Here is a 16,857-nt window from a genome sequence, read left to right as displayed (position 1 = left end):
GAGTGCAATAAATGTTTTGGCCATACTGCATCCAGCTTAGTAGCTTATTGTTAGTACTGCTCTCTCGTACTTGCTGTAGAAAAAACTGTGATCCTTCCTCAGCACGTTGTCACCTTTTCAGTGACAGTGTTTTAAAGATTTCCCCATGCCTAGGGTTGCAAACTTAGTAACCCTGAAGATTTTGTCTAGTTCCTTTCAGAACAGATCTTTACTTTTGTTTTCCAGAGTATCTAATAGTGAGGGGCTTTTAATTCTAAATTTTGTTAGCAACACCTTCTGTTTACCCTGCTATAACTCCTGAAGTGATTATTCAATGATGAAGAATGAAAAGGCAAATAAAAAAAATAAAATTCCTTTAAGTCTAGAAAATACCTGGGTACCAAGTGACAGGAATTCAGAATTTGTTACTGCCACTTGTGTTTTATTTATGAGAACAATCATCCTATTTGATTATGTTCATGAGAAAATCATATTGTTGCTTTGTATTTTGTGGAATAGTTAAATGTTAGGTATGAGCATTATCCCATTCATAACACAGGGCTAGGGATGGATACCTGGAGAACTGGATTTTTCTTTCTTTCTTTAAGGCTTCATTAAACAAGCAAATATTTATATCCACAGCATGAGGCTGCCAGGAATGATCTGAGTGATAAACAAAAAGACCTGGATACTTTCACTAATAAAGGAAAACATTTATTAGCAGAACTGAAAAGAGTGCATAACTGTGACTCCACTGCACTGAAAACAGATATGAACTCCACGGTGGACAAATGGCTAGATGTAAGAATCTGGTTTATATGCCAAATACAGTCTTGAAGTTTGGTTAAGCTTATAATATTTCTATTTTCTTAGGATCTTAGAGTACAGTTGTTTAGTAAAGTTTACTTTGAAGTATAACTCAAAGGCTTAGAGGGATGTGGCATCCACTGCATGCACAAAGTTGTGACATCAATTTGATAGATTTTAAATGATGTCTCACAGCAGTGTATGAATGCTACTACTGTAAATTTGCTCACTGCACAGTTCTAAGCATAAAGTTGGGTTGGATTCACACCTAATGCATACCAGCAATACTTTGTTAATCAGACTAATAAGTTAGGCAATAAATTACATTACACTAAACCACAAAAGATATGAATATGTTGAGAAAGACATCACTATAGGACAGAAATATAACATAAAAGCTAGTTACAGAATCACAGATTGGTTTGGGTTGGAAGGGACCTTAAAGATCTTCTGGTTCCAACCCCCCTGCCATGGGCAGGGACACCTTTCACTAGATCAAGTTGCTCAAAGCCCCATTCAAGCTGGCCTTGAACATTTCCACGGACGGGGCATCTACAATGGCTCTGGACAATCAGTTCCAGTGTCTCACCACACTCACAGTAAAGAATTTCTACCTCATATTTTACATTTACACATTTATACTGCTTTAGTAGCAAATTCCTACATTATGTAAGAAAGATACATGTAGGTTTTTTTGAAAGATAAAGTTTATTTGAACAAAAGCTTTCCCAGTAAAAAGTGTATGAATATTTAGAAAAAGACACATAAGATTTTTGTTTTATGATCTGGGTAATTAAATTGATCTTAGAATTCAGAATTCGGAACTTAAAACTAAATCTAAGAAAATTATTTACCCAAGCTTGCTAATTATTTTTTATGCACTTGCCTTAAAACTGTCTGCAAAATAGAGAAGTCTAAAATTAATTTGTGAATGGTATTGATACATTCTTCTTTCCTAAAAGGTGTCTGAAAGAATTGATGATAACATTGACCGACTGAGTGTAAGCGTGTCTCTGTGGGATGACATCCTGAGAACTGGAGATGAATTAGATGGATGGTGTAATAAGTGCATTTCTCAACTGAATGAAGGCATCAGCAACTTCAGTAACAGTCAGAGAATGGAGGTCCTCCTAAAAGACTTCCAGGTTCTTACCCATAAGTCAGTAATAAAAATGTTCTGGACCAAAATGTCAAGTGATGTCCAGCCCAGAGAGAAGGCTGTGCTGTTGTCTGTGTCCTCTGTTCAAGTGGTGGTACCCTAACCCAACAGCTAGCTGAGAGCATTCCTGTCCTTTTTATTTTAAGGTGTTTGCTTCTGACAGAAACAAGAATGGCACATCTTACTAAATCTAAGCTCCACAGTTATTTTGGCCCTAGCAGTTATATTTGGTTCTAGACTGAATTCTGTTCCAGTAAAAACTAATGGAAATTTTAGACAACTTCAGCTGCAGTTTAGGAAAAAAATGAGTAGTTTCTAAAACCTCATCCAGGAAAGTAGATTCTTCAGACAATAAAACGATATGGTGGACTGGAAGGTGAATTTTATTTCAGTTAGATGATGACTTTCTTCTCTGGATAGTGTTAAACTCTTTTAGAAATCTAGCCAGTTTTCAGGATACATTCTGCCTCTATTAGCTTAAAATATATATCAGATCAATCACAGACTGAGCCATATTCTACTTCATTTGAAATAAATTACCTGTTTAAGAAGAGGCACAGTGAACTTAATCAAGTATTATGATAGATTATAAAACAATAAATCATTATTTTGCTCAGCGTAAGCGCTATTGAATGCCTTATGTAGCAATCAGACCACCTAAATTCATTGCTGTTAAAACTGATTTGGAGTAAAAGCAGACAGTACCCAAAACACAGATGTACTTAACATGCAGGAGTGCCAGAGTAGCAGATGTGAGCACTGTGTGCCCATTTACAGTCACAGAATGTATAGTCCATAATACTTTTTTTGCACTTTGTTTTGCAAAGGCAAGAGGAAGAGCAGTTCAGTGCCAGCAGGATCCTGCCCTTTCAGCAATCAGAAACAGATGAGCATGGACAGAAACAATCAGTGTACCTCTTCTGCCCAAATCAGTGGTCACTTTCTTGACCGGCTACCTAATATTATATCCTCCCTAGCACAAAATACCCCCAAGTATTCTTCTGGGCATTTAGGGCAGATGTTAATTTCGGCAATTTAATCCTGCAGTCCACTGTTCAGTCTTTTAATTGGAATGATCTGCTTGAAATTTTTAGAAAGGAAGTTGTGGGCAACAGGATACTGATATTTCAAAACTCCAAATTATGATTTTTCACTTTCACTTTGGTACTATTTTTTTAATAAGTAGATATTTATTTATAACTTGGATCTATAAATACAAGGTCCAGATATGTCAGTGCATATATATCAGTATTTTTTAATCCGTTTTGAGGTTAAAATCTATTTCTGTGTCTAATTTTTTATCAAGACCTCACTTGCTTGAAATAAAAATCAGAGACCACGTGTAATATAGTCTGCATGCCTTTAAGTGGAACCTAACACCCCCAGTAGATACTTCCAGTCGAATAAACAATGACATTTTCATCTTTATTTTTCCAGTTTTAACAAACTAAAACTTTTAGAGCATTTTAAATGCTGATAATGTGTATGGTTATTTCAAAGGAGGGGAAAATTTCTCTGAACTAACAAGTAAAAAGAGATGGGAGATTTTTAGAGCACAAAATTAGTAGAACGGCAGTGTTTTCCCTCTGATTTCTAAACTGTGTTTTCATTTTCTTTCAATTTTGAAGCTGGTGGAGCATCCTTCTGAAAGTCTAAAAGCTTCTTGTAGTTTGGTATGAAAATCTGACCACATCTCTTTTACAGACTGAAGTCAAGGATAAAGAACTGAAGTTGGAGCAACTTAGTTCCAAAATCTCAGAACTCAAAGAACTGACCCATTGTCAAGAGCCTCCTGCGGATCTCCAGGTAAAATAAAGACATTGGTAATCACAGATTGTGCTCAAAAAACTAAGAAAACATTCCTCCTGAAATTTCTGTCTATCCTGCACTACCTTTTTCTTTCAAGGTGGCAGATACGGCATCATTATTTATATGTAGCATAACTATTCTTTGTTCATATTTCTCTAGGTAGCCTTGATTTTTTTTTTTTGGTATAAACAGTATGCGATAAAGTAATTGAGCATTAGGATTGTAGAAGTATTTTTTAGTTAATCAAAATAGAAGAAATAGTTTATAATGTAACTGATGGGATATGAGACTACAGATACTCTCTGCACTGCACAACATTGAGCCACATCATACGTGAATGCATGCACAGTTTGTTTCCTTGAAAGGATTATAAGGCAGTAAAATATGTTCATTTGCTTTTTTAACCAAAAAGTATTCCTTGGTGGACTAGAATAAGGGCGCTGAACTAGCTCTTACAAGAAAAACAGAAAACAATGAACACAAAGGTGAGCTTTTAGCCTGATACTTATTCCTATGTTCTAGGGCAGTCACAAAACCAAAGTATGACTATTTTGCAGTTTGATTTCAAACAGAAATTGGTATTTGAGATTATTAACTTTCAACATCAGAAATTTAAAAAATAAGCTGACTTCTGCAATTTCCATGGGCAGGGAAATATCTTGATACATATCAGTTTTAATAGAAGTTAATGTAACACTCAAGCCTTGCCCACATTTTGGAACAGGCTGCCCAGGGACGTCATGGAGTCTCCCCATCTGGAGAAGGAAAAGACGCACCTGGACGTGTTTCTATGTCACCTGCTGTAGGTGACCCTGCCTTGGCAGGGAACTTGGACTAAGGAATCTACAGACATCCGTTCTAACCCAAAGGATTCTGTGAATCTGATTTATCCATAGTACCACATTATGACTGATTTGATGTACTTTTATTAGTGATATGTGCTCAGCTAACATCTACTGTTGGAATCCTGGGTTCAGAGGATTTCAATCATCTACTATAATTTTGCATATTGCTGTCTTCAAACAGGTTAATGGGCACGATTCTAGCTGATTTTTTGTACTGTCTTCAATTTTCACCTGCCTTACACTGAGATAATTGAAGCCTCAGTGCTCTTAAGGCTCATTCACCAATTGGTATTTCTTTTTATCAAGCTATTTGAGTGCAGGTCATGTTCTTTATATATGGCAAATTAGTAAAGGAAAAATACCAACTGTTCGATTTTTCAGAAGTGGATAATAACTGCAACAGTTTGCAGTCTGGCCTTTTATAAGTCAGCATCCCTTCTTTGGATTACTGTATATCTAAGACTGAATCCCAAATGGTTGACATTTTGTAGGTATGTAAGCATCTCCAGTTAAAGCTGTAAAGAGAGCAAAATTATCATTGTGTGCCACTTTCCTACTTTCCATTTTGCCAATAAGCATTTACCATACAAAACATTTTTATTATTCAATGCGTTAATAAGTAACATTTTGTTTTTAGTTTATAGAATCAGATTTGAGGCAGAAGTTGGAACATGCCAAAGAAATATCAGAGACAGCAAAAGAGACACTGAAAGATTTCAGTACTCAGAAGATGCAGTTACAGAAGCTGATAGGTCAGATGACAGACTGGCTAACTCAAGTGGAAGAGACGCTTTTAAGCTGTGCACGTAACCTGGATCCTGAATCTCTAAATAAACTAAAGGTCAGTGCTGAAGAAAATTAATATACTTTTCCTTATGCAGTGATCTTTGGGATTTTTTTTCTGAGCTTTACGCTTAATTTTCCTTTGATAAAAACTGCATATATCCTGCACAGCTGCTAAAATATTAGCAAATAATACAGTGATAGTTTTTAGGAAGTTGCACCAATGGAAAAAAGTTCTGATTTATTAACTTTATACAAATCTTTTAGAAAATATTAATGAATAACACGGTCTTTGTTGTTCCAAGAACTGGTTTTGTTACATTGAACTCCTTGGTCATTACTCCAGTATGTTTGCAAGTGCATTGACTCCCTTGCAATAAGGTATGAACTCATAATTCACCACAGTAAAAGACACTGGTCCAAACTCAGTTTTGATACAAACTTCTACCTCAGAAGTCCTCCTCAGTCCTCATATATAGCAATTCTTTTTTCTACATCTAAGTGCTCTCTTGACTGCATGCAGTTAAGCACATCATAACATGACAAACCACATGGAGATATTTGACTGTGAGCACAGTTAATATTGATATAATAGCCAATTAACATTCAGTTTTCAGAAAACATTTTTCTCAAGTTGTATGTAAAGTCCCGCTTATTCAGAAGTCCTGCCAAATACCAGTGTCATACTGCATCCCACATGTACCTTCAGACTTTGCTGAGAATACCTATTTCTATTCAATATGCCTTGAAATTTATTTATTTCTAGTAGAGTAATAAGTCATGAGAAGCAGCACTTTTCACAGTTCTGCAATGGCTCTTTAGTTTCAAGGAGTCATCTCACTTGGAAGATTAAGGAAACATGATCCAGAGCCTCTTTCCTTCATTGTGTCTGGGCTGACTTATAGGGCACAGGAGGAAAGAACATATAGGTGGAGTAGGGAATGCTTGAGAAAAAGACAGTTCTTTTGTTTCTTTATAACTATCTTATTTGTGCTGTAACTTTATTTTCAGGAAACACAAAAGGACCTTCAGCTTCAGCAAAGCAGCATTGACTCAACCTGTGAGACCCTCAACAGCCTCTGTCGCAAATACCCTTCGGTAGAGCTGGAAGCTCTTGGTGGCACTGTCACTTTGTTAATAAAGAAGTACGAAGCTGTGAATCTGCTCCGTTCCAGAACTCAGGCCAGGATGCAAGAGTCCTTGGAAAAACATTTCCTCTGTGAGTCTTCCGGCTGGTTAATATGAGTGAGCTGTTATCCACAGCCGTGAGTCATTCTGGAGTCTGCCAGAGTTTCCAGTGATGTCACTTGCAATTACAACTTTGTTTTCGTATGGAGCCTCTCAAAAAGTCCTGTTACCAAACGTTCATTGGATAACTGCTATGAAACAAAGCATTTTACATAAACACCATTCAAGTTTAACCATGTCATATGCATGAAAATGCACCTTTCCTCACTGTTAGTATTCACCTCTATTGCATAAATACACTTTGTGTATTTGCAATAAAGAGAGGTATATAACCAAATGGAGGTGTTTATAATGTAAAAGTACACATCTGAAGTATTTCCTGGGCTCCCTGGATAGTCAGTGGAGAAAAGTAAGCAACTTTTAATCTTATTTATTAAGATACTGGTCTAGGTTTTATTTAGCATAAAATTGGGACATAGCATAAACTGAAATTGACTGTCAAGGGCAGCCTAGTAAGACTGTTCAAAGTTGGATGTTTATAGTGGAAACATCTAATTTCTTGTGAAATTAATCCTACTCTCAAGATTATTGAAGACAATTAGACTTACTCTGTTACCTTTTACACACTGTTTCTGAAGGATAAAAGAATTGTTTAAAACAGCTGTATAATATTGTGGATAATGCTGTATCTTAAAAATTATTCTCTTCTCTATACTTTTTTATTGAATAAGACTCTATGCAAGAATTCCAGGAATGGTTTTCTGGTGTGAAGGCTGCAGTAAAAGAATCATCTGACAGGTCTGGGGACAGCAAAGCCATAGAGGCAAAGCTACATGACTTGCAGGTATAGTGAAGAAATTTTAAAAAAACCCCAAACAGTAATTAGCAATTTAGTATAGGTAACCAATTATATATCTAAAATAATTTATAGATGCTAACACACTTGGTTTTGTTTTAAAAAAGGTAATATATGAATGGTTCAAGCCAGCAGTATGTACTCTAGAGGGAATACAGTGAAAACTGTGGTCCCTGTTCTGAGAGATCAGAATTTAATTTCTGGAAGGTTTATGTGTAACTATACTATTCTTGTTTCTGATTATTAATATTTTTTTTCCTTTTTGCTTTCTTTCTCTTCTTTTCATTTTCCTATTTTTAGAACACTTTTACTTATTCAACATTTCAGATTAATACTGCTTTGTCAAAGCTCGTAGATATATACTTTTGATGAGACAGAACATAAGTAGCAGACACCTGTTGTAAACAACCCTAATTCCTGAAATGTGTAACATCTTCAAGAGATTATTAAACTATTCAGAGAAAGCCATTGCTACCTTGGGATCAAATAAGAAAATTGAGTGCTGTGAATTGTGGCACCACTTAGTAAAATTTTATTTGAACTATCTGCATAGAAATTTTTTCCATAGCTAGACATGGCTCTCATCTTATTGGAGAAATCTAGCCACTTGTCACAGAAATATTGCTTATCTTTAATTATCAAATCTTATGTGTTTAAACAATACTCTTTCATTGCACAGGGTGTGCTGGATTCTATTAGTGAAGGACAGAACAAATTAGATGCTGCCTGCAAGGAAGGAGAGAGTCTATATGGTTGTTTACCCAAACCAGTTGTGAGCCATATGCAGGAGCAAATAGCAAAGTCTAATCAGAACTTCCAGGAATTCCTCAACCAGTGTCTGAATGACAAGAAGGCCCTGGAAGCTTGTGCCTCACACCTGGGAAGGTGAGTAATACCAGCAGTCACAAACAGACTGCATGAAATTTTCTGGCTGCCAAAGTGCAAGGCAAAATTAATTCTTTCCGGTTGCTCTAGTCCTGTTTGCTTTTTTCTTTGGAAATATTTAGGAGAAATTGAAGTTCTCTGATAAAAACAAATCAACAGGTCTTTCTCCAAGGGTATTGATTTGGTTAAAGAATGAAAGGTCAGGATCATGTATGCAGAAGTTCTGCGTAGCTTGTGAAACTCCAAATCAGTTGGGATTCCAGTAATTTAAGTTCCATTTTCTGAATGGAAAATGTGTGATGAGTGTTTATTTCTGTCCTGGGGTTTGAAGATAGAATGCTTCTTACACAGCATGTGCCTGTTCTGTCCCATTCCAAATGGATATGTTTCCTAAGAAGCCAAGAAGGAAACACTCTTAAATTACTGCTTAGGGCTGGAATTTTGGGAGTTAAAATATTTTCAGATCTAACCAGATTCAAAACTGTTGCTAATGGAAAGCAAAGTTAGTGTGACAGCAATGGGTAAAACAGCCGGATGAGACAGTGTGCCTGCATGTAAGAAAAAGGTTTTCAAACTTAGGGTGAGAACTTGTTTTGGTGAGTTTTTAGCACTCAAGATTCCAGTTCTCTTCTGTAGTGGAAACTGAAAACACAACACTTCAGGTGTTCTACACATAAATGTTGACAAAAAGCCTACTTTTACCCATTGTTTGTTCTTAGACTAAATCATTATAAGAATTTGAAAAAAGCTTTCTTTCGGTCTGCTTTTATTGAATCTAGTAATAAATAAAAGTACTGTCACTTTAAATTTTGGAGGCCTCTGGTCGCCCTGTAGTTCCCATGATTTTGCTGAACATTTTTAGAGAGTTGCTGAATATTTTTAGACTAGTAGTCACTGTGGAATTATGTTTTGTGTACAACTCTTATTCTTGAAGCACGAAATTGATACCCAGTCTTGTGGATATTAACTTCTTCCAACTTTACTCCATTTGAGAAGTATTTTTTTAAGGGAGTATTTATCTGCTCCGTAGCTTTGAAGATCAGTACAAGAAGCTTGCCCTGTGGATGCATGACATGGAAGAAAGAATAAGCACAGAAGCATTAGGAGAGAACAAACAGCTTATTTCTGAGAAGAAAAAGGAGGTGCAAAAAGTGGAAAAGTTCCTGGAAGAGTTGCTGAATTCAAGGTATATTGAAAATACATTTTCTAAAATTCTCTCTTTTTTTGCTCTACTAGGGCAGAAGTAAAATTAAACTTTATTGGGGTAAAGTGTGTTTTTGAAAGCTAGAGGAAAGTATTGGAAAATACTCTGTGAAAAGAGGCTGAATCCAGATGTTTCCATTTCTAATGAATTTCAATCAACTCCAGTATCTGGTAATGATAAATTTCTTATGATTAAAAACTTATCATACTTCATTAATTAATGCAAACTGAAAATATAATTTAGAAAATAAATGTTAAAAATCTTGCTTTTAAAAGCAATAGTGAAAATTATATTTATCATTATAGCCATTTTAGAATTTTCTTTCTGTCCTGTAACATTCACATCCAACCAGATTAGCAGAATCCTCTGTCCCATGAAGCTTGCTTTATAAAAGAGCTCAAAAGGCACCCACATTAGCTGTAAAATCTTTCTAAAATTCAGACTTAGCCAGTAGATGGTGAAGTAATTGCCAGTGTGAGTACGCACTTTTTTTTCAAATTCTCTTTTTATTATAAGGTTGGTGAAGATAGAACAAAAATAGTAGTCAGTTGTCCAAGTCTGACAGCATCTTAAAAAGAAACACCCTCTCAGTCCCTATTGCGTTGAGACTGATGCAAGACGTTTTGGTCTGATGGAAATTCCCTGTACTCACCAGGTATCAGGTATCAGGAAGGGTGATCAAGTAAACTGAGATTAACTGGATATGACCCAGTTTTAATCTGTTTTACTGACCCTTGTACTGAACCCCAGAGGCATTGTCTAATCCTGGACAAATGACCTTTCCATCATGCCTTCCTACCTGTCCAAGACTACGAACTTCTTAGAAGCTTTGGCAGGTACAAAAGGGTAGTAGTTCGTACAGAAATGGAAAGTTTGACTGCTGAAAAGAAAATTAAGGTAGCTTTTAATTTAAGTGTTTAACACAAAGATTTCAGTGTGATCATTCTGAGCACCAAAATTCTGCAAGAAATGGTACTGCACACAAGAAAAGATATTAATTGATACACGCTGCTTATATTCTTTCAGTCTCTCCTAACTGATTTTTTCAGTTAACTGTGAACTCTTATCACTGGTGGAGTAGGTAATTATGTCAGCAGCCTTGATAACTTCTACCAGTGGCTGTAATACTATATGCTTTCTGAAACTTTTAGTCCCATTATTTTCTTTCAGGGAATCTTTTGATCAGCTGTCCCAAATGGCACAGACTTTAAATGAAGATGGCCATGGTGCAGGGAGGGAAGTGCGTCTGGCTTCTCAACATCTCACCAATTATCAAAATATGGTCAAAAGTGTCAAGGAGAAGCTGAGGACATGTCAGCTTGCACTCCAAGAGCATCTCACTTTTGAGGAGGCATTGCAGAGTATGTGGGCATGGGTGAAAGAGGTTCAAGATAAACTGACATCATCACAGAGCACTCTTGGAAGCAAAGCCACACTGGAAAGACGACTGACACAAATTCAGGTAAAGAAAGATACAACTAGATATTACACATCAAGATTAATATTGGATGTGGGCCACATCAGTGGGAAAGGTATATTTTTATAATTTATTATTTCTATGGTTATGAAGAAGAGGATCAGAATTTAAGGTGATCTTGACAAATTGGGATGGGAAGTAGAAAAAACAGGATGAAGTTTAATGGAAACAGGTGTCAGGTATTACATTTCATAAGGAATAATGAACTATGAAAATGTGTATTCAGGTCCCAGAAAGCTTTCTAATAGAGGGGAAGCCTTGGAATAATTGACAGAGAGAGAGACTGTGGTGTGTCTATCACAGGAGGTCTTCAGGAAGAGGTTAGATAAGCATCTAATAGGAAGGTTGTTAGGAGATCTGCCATGGGCTTTCCTGAGGTTTCTTATAGCTATGAGGTGCTGTCTTATTGTGCAGTGCTTGACCTACTCAGCATCTACTGCAATGTGAGCAGTATTTTAGCTTGACCAATGCAGTGAAAAACCTGTATAGCTGTGGAAAAAACTGCTAGAGCACTTGCACATAGCAAGGTACAGGCCCTTAGAAGAAAAAGTGTCTAGGAATTCATACTGGATATGATTGTTCAGGATGGATGAGCTCAGAGAATATGGTGTTCACTGTTGAAAGAATAACAGCTCTCACTTCTCATCAGGTTACAGTTGATATTTTGACCTGTTTTGCCCCACAGGAGATCCTCTTACTCAAAGGTGACGGTGAGGTTAAGCTGAACATGGCCATTGGCAAAGGAGAACAAGCACTTAAAAGCAGCAATGAGGAAGGACAAAAAGTAATACAAACTGAGCTGCAGACGCTGAAGGATGTATGGAACGACATCATCAGTACCTCAGTGAGCTGGCAGAGGTAAGAATCCCTGGAAAACACAGGTCAGACCCTGCCATCTTTGCTTACAGAGTGCTACCTTACAGCATGTAGAAGTACATTCATTCATTACTGGTGTGTGGGGGGAAATTTGCACTGTCAGAGACAACCAAAATTGCCTGGAAAAAACACACACTTCTTTAAAAAAAAGATGAGTGGACCCTATCAGATGAATCAAATTTCATATGAAATGGTACTTCACATTGATTTAAAAATTAATATAAATCATGCAAATTTATACAGAGAAAAATCTAGAAAGCGCTTTCTGAGTTTTTGAGCCTGTACTTGGGCAGGACCAAGAATGTGACACAATGTGACAGATATTTGTCCACCTTTTCCATACATAAACCAGGGAAGGTTTCTCAATTCTGTTTTTCATTATGTTTTTAATTAAAAAAAAATCCTAATATCAACTCCAAATAATCTTTCTTGCATATTAAGCTGATTTCATCTCATCTTAACCTGTGTAGAAATGGAAAGTTTTTCTTATTGACTGTGTGAGATAATTTTATATATCTGAAGGCCTCCATCTCCTCTGTTCTGGACAGACTGTTGTTTCTCAATTTCTCTGTGGCAATACTTTCTGGGCCTCTATCACACCTGTTTCTTATTCAATAGATTGAAAACTATCACTAGTTTGTCTATGTTTTTCTTAACATATAGTAACTGAAAGTGGTGCCACTTTCTTAGTTGCACCAAAATCGTAATAGAATTGTATGTAGAAGATGATAATGGGCTATCTTTACGATGTTGCTCAAATTTCACCCGATTGTTATCATAAAATACTGTTTAGATTAGGTTAGACCATGGTATTTTGAGTGAAATCCTTACCACACCCTTATCTATCTCTAAGTCCAGTGAAATGAGAATTACATTCCTCAACTTAAATCCCAGAGAAGTATGGTGATCTACCAGGAAGAGCAATATATAACAGAAGGGAATACTTCTTATAAATTGTAAATGAGACTATAAGTAATGGATTTGTTCTTTCAAAACGTGCCAGAATATCTCTTAATTGACAGTAATTTCATAGGCTGCTGCATATTTTATTACTCTGATGATAAAGAACTCCAGTAATGTTCCATATTTTACTTTGCTGAACACTGAAATGTGCTTTTCATTAGTCTGAGACAGATTGCTCATGTAACCTGTAATAGGGGAGCAGCTACATTGGTTGTACAAAGTGGCCCAAAAGCCACAAGAATTCTAAAATAACTTGGATGCAAGTTGATATAGAAAACAAAAGCAAGATGGAGAATAAAAGTATATTCTAAATCTATTGTGCATGGCTACAGACAATATAACAATTAAGGAATAAGCAGCCTTTTTTTTTCCCCAAACTGTTCAAAAGCTCTCAAGCTCTCATCTGCACTTTGTTTCTTTTAATGTAAGCTGCCTAGATTCTGTCATTAGCCAGTGGAATGACTATCTGGAAAGAAAAAACCAGCTGGAACAGTGGTTAGAGAATGTGGATCACAAAGTAGAACAGCCTTTAGAACCACAGATTGGTCTGAAGGAGAAGTTTGCTCAGCTGGACCATTTCCAGGCTATTGTTTCTGAGACAGAGGATCACTTGGGTGATTTACAGCAACTCATTGAAAAAGCTGTGGAACTATATGAAAAAACAGGGGATGATTCCTTTGGAGATGCAGCTCAAGAAGAACTAAAAACACAGTTCAATGACATCACAACTGTAGCCAAGGTAAGATAAAGATCTCCATTTCAGGTAAGTAAAATGTTTAGACATTTGTATATATAGCTAAAAATTTCTGATTTTTGTATTTTTTAGTAACTAAAGGATTGACTGTGAATAATCTTGCCTCTGGTATAGTTGAGTCTAATAAAAAAAACTGAATATAGTTTACTAAAATATAATGGAATGCAAAAATGGTATTGGGAGTTGAAACTGGCATGGTTTTTGGAAAGTGAAGGCCATATATTTTGTTCCTAGTTTCTTATATACAACAGTATTCCTGATATTCTGACATATTTATTTTCAACTAATTCTTTTTCATTCATTCCTAGCATTTTTTTTATTTTTTTCTTTGCCTAGAAAGGGAAGAATAAAATGGCTCTCTGAGCAGGAAACATATTGTCAGAAAGAGAAATCCTATTGTCAAAAAGATATATGCCCATATTTTGTGGTGTTTCAAGGCACTAAGCACTGCACATGCTATACAGGCATTCTCTTTGGTTTCTAAGGAAAGATATGTGAGCTGACTGAGACCTTCTGCCAGCCAGAAGATGGGAGTGCAACACCTTGCCTCCCCTTGTACTGGTGCTGTATTTTGGTGTGAGCAATGTACACAGGGATGCATGGTTTCCTTTCCTGGAAGTCTTTTGCTTCCCTAGGAGGCTGTTTGGTTAGAGTCAGGTGCACGTGGACAACATACCCTGTTGCTGCATAAAACACATTAAGGTATAAAAACTTTGAGGATTTACTTTAGGTCATGTTTGTTCAGCTAAGATGACCTAAAGTAAACGATCAGTTAGACCAACCATTCATTGTCAAGTTGGTCTGACACATTCTGAGAGATTATAAAGAGTATTTTCAGGGAGAACAGCAGGGCTTATTAATCTAACTTAATTTTTAATAGCATTTGTTGAATGTTGAGTTACTCAAACTTTAAAATACCTGAGTTTAATTTGTAGGTGGTTTAGTTTGAAACTGGCATCAAGACACTTCAATCTAGATTAGAGTATCTACACAGGGGTAAAAATCTATTTGATTAGCTCATTTCACTTTTAGTTAGTTTTGATAAACATTAATTAGTGTTATCTCAAAAGAATATAACAGTAAGTCTACTCAGTCAGACCAAAGGCAAATCTTAACCACTGTACTCCTTCACTGTGTCACAGCAAGATAAACTGACCCCAGTCTAAGCTTACATTAAAAAGCTAAGATGGAGCCAGGAAGCAGCTGCATGTCTGTGTCAGCGAAAGCATCCTCCAGCACTGCAGGGCAAGTGGCTGGGGAGAGCCACCACTTCTGATGTGATGGTCAAAATGGGACTCGGCACCATAAGTTCCTTTTGTACTTCTGGACAGCCGAATTTTTTGTTTGTGGTTTTCCTATGGGACATCTCCATGACTCTGCTTAGCATTTGTAAAGACTTGGTGCTTCTAAGTAAGAGCTGGGTTTCTGGCAGCAATGCTGCTCCCTGGAAGTGCTCATGGGTGATCTGCAAGACCCTCTCCAGAGCGTCTTGGGAAAAGCATGCCAGAGTGACACAGCTGCAGCATTGATATCTGCTAAACTCTACGTTGGACTCTGTTAAAGTATATTTTTCCATATGTTTTCAGAAGGTTTCTGCAGAAAAAGCTTGTCCAGATCAACTTTAACCAAACCTTTTGCAGTGTAGCAGTGTTCTGATGCCACAAGCTATTCACTATTCAAATGCATGCTATAGAGTCAAACCAGCACTGCATGCTTAAAGCCAGCATAGTATTTAAGTACTTTAATGGTCTTTTTATTATTTTTTTTTATCTGAATGATAGGAGAAAATGAGGAAAGTGGAAGATATCGTGAAAGATCATTTGCTTTATCTGGATGCTGTGCATGAATTCACAGACTGGCTTCATTCTGCAAAGGAAGAGCTTCACCGCTGGTCAGATGTGTCTGGAGATACACCAACTATACAGAAAAAGCTGGCCAAAATCAATGTAAGTGAGCTTCCATGATTTCTTCTGCAATTCAGACCCTACACTTTAAAAAAAAAAAAAAGCAGTCTAACAGTTGTGGAGTCTTGTTCTTTTTTTCTTTGAAATGGTGATTACATTTCAGTGAGCTGAAATCAAGCTTTCTAAGCTGTGCTTTGTTTTTTACTCCCTTCTCATATTAACAGATGGAGTAAAAGTGTAATCAGACCTAAGTTAACCACAGCACACATGGAAACAATGTGCAAGAGCGGAAGCCTAGTGGCATCACAGAAAAATGTGGCTTGGCTGATTAATGAATACTTCTCTTTCCTCATCCCCAAATATGTTTTCTCCATGAGCAGATTGTCTAAATCAGAGACAACCTTTCATGCTTTGCGTGAAATGGAAATGTGTAAAGCAGCACAAGGATTGTTCTCCTCAAACATGGTAGAAATGTATGAGTTGCCTCCCTGTATATACTCTACTTAGCCTGGCACCTATTCTTAGTCATCTGAGTGCTTAAGAAATTTGCATATTCCTGAATGCAAACATTAAAGCAGGCTACATGTTTTGCCCGAGCCTGGTGTTTATATTCAGATATTCAGGCTAGCAACATTTTTTTCTGCTCCTAAATGTGAGAGTGGGGCAGTGAAGTTGAATGCTAGATAAAGATTCAGGATTCCCAAGATCAAATTACAGATTTTTTGGTACACTCTTGGGTAATTTTCAGTCTCCCTTGTGCTCAAATTCCTGATCTGTAAAACGGGAAAGGGAGGAGATAGCAGCATCTAGTTTGTAAGATGAACGAGAGAAAAAATAACGTGACTGTAGCATGCAGCGTTTGGGATGGTATTTATACATTCTCCAGTCTCTTAAGCTGAAAGCTTCCAGATTCCCGTGTATGAGATGTGCGAGATTGAAATAGGATCCCGTAGAAAGAATTTAGCTCTGAAAACAAAACCAAAACCATGTACTCAGAAAAAAACATGTTCAACCAATTCTGGCACATCACAGGTCACGGCCAGGCTGTAAACTGCAGTTGTGTTTTTGGGACTGCTGCGAGCACCTATATACCAGCATTTCTTATGAAAACGATCACAACAAAGTCCTTATGTTCCTCATCTCGACCTAAATTGTATTTTCCATATTTAAAACACGTTCATTCTTTATTTCTTTCTCTCCAAAGCTTAAGACAGTTTCAGAACTGCTGTTTAATCCCCGCAAGGCCCGCACACTGTTGGCTGGGTTTTACTCCCCCCGCTTTCCAGACTGCTGCCATCACGAGGCCGCGGCTCGGGGCGGTGCGGGACGCGGGGGACGGGACGGGACGGGACGGGACGGGACGGGACG

At 37.0% G+C, this 16,857-nt stretch overlaps 1 protein-coding gene across 1 annotated transcript in view; it reads left to right on the top strand.

Annotated features, from left to right (window-relative positions):
- SYNE1 (spectrin repeat containing nuclear envelope protein 1) overlaps window positions 1-16,857 on the top strand; it is a 246,498-nt gene that overhangs the window by 76,840 nt on the left and 152,801 nt on the right. Inside the window, exons 42-53 of the mRNA XM_017739429.1 lie at window positions 622-780; window positions 1,749-1,931; window positions 3,650-3,751; window positions 5,237-5,440; window positions 6,394-6,601; window positions 7,302-7,414; window positions 8,106-8,311; window positions 9,342-9,497; window positions 10,686-10,977; window positions 11,678-11,850; window positions 13,261-13,570; window positions 15,367-15,535. Coding sequence (XP_017594918.1) covers window positions 622-780; window positions 1,749-1,931; window positions 3,650-3,751; window positions 5,237-5,440; window positions 6,394-6,601; window positions 7,302-7,414; window positions 8,106-8,311; window positions 9,342-9,497; window positions 10,686-10,977; window positions 11,678-11,850; window positions 13,261-13,570; window positions 15,367-15,535 — 2,275 coding nt within the window. The remainder of the gene's footprint in view (window positions 1-621; window positions 781-1,748; window positions 1,932-3,649; window positions 3,752-5,236; window positions 5,441-6,393; window positions 6,602-7,301; window positions 7,415-8,105; window positions 8,312-9,341; window positions 9,498-10,685; window positions 10,978-11,677; window positions 11,851-13,260; window positions 13,571-15,366; window positions 15,536-16,857) is intronic.

Source organism: Corvus brachyrhynchos, unplaced genomic scaffold (assembly GCF_000691975.1).
Source record: "Corvus brachyrhynchos isolate BGI_N302 unplaced genomic scaffold, ASM69197v1 scaffold14, whole genome shotgun sequence".
NCBI lineage: Eukaryota > Metazoa > Chordata > Aves > Passeriformes > Corvidae > Corvus > Corvus brachyrhynchos.
Note: the sequence above shows the minus strand (reverse complement) of the source record. Positions and strands in the feature narration are given on the sequence as shown.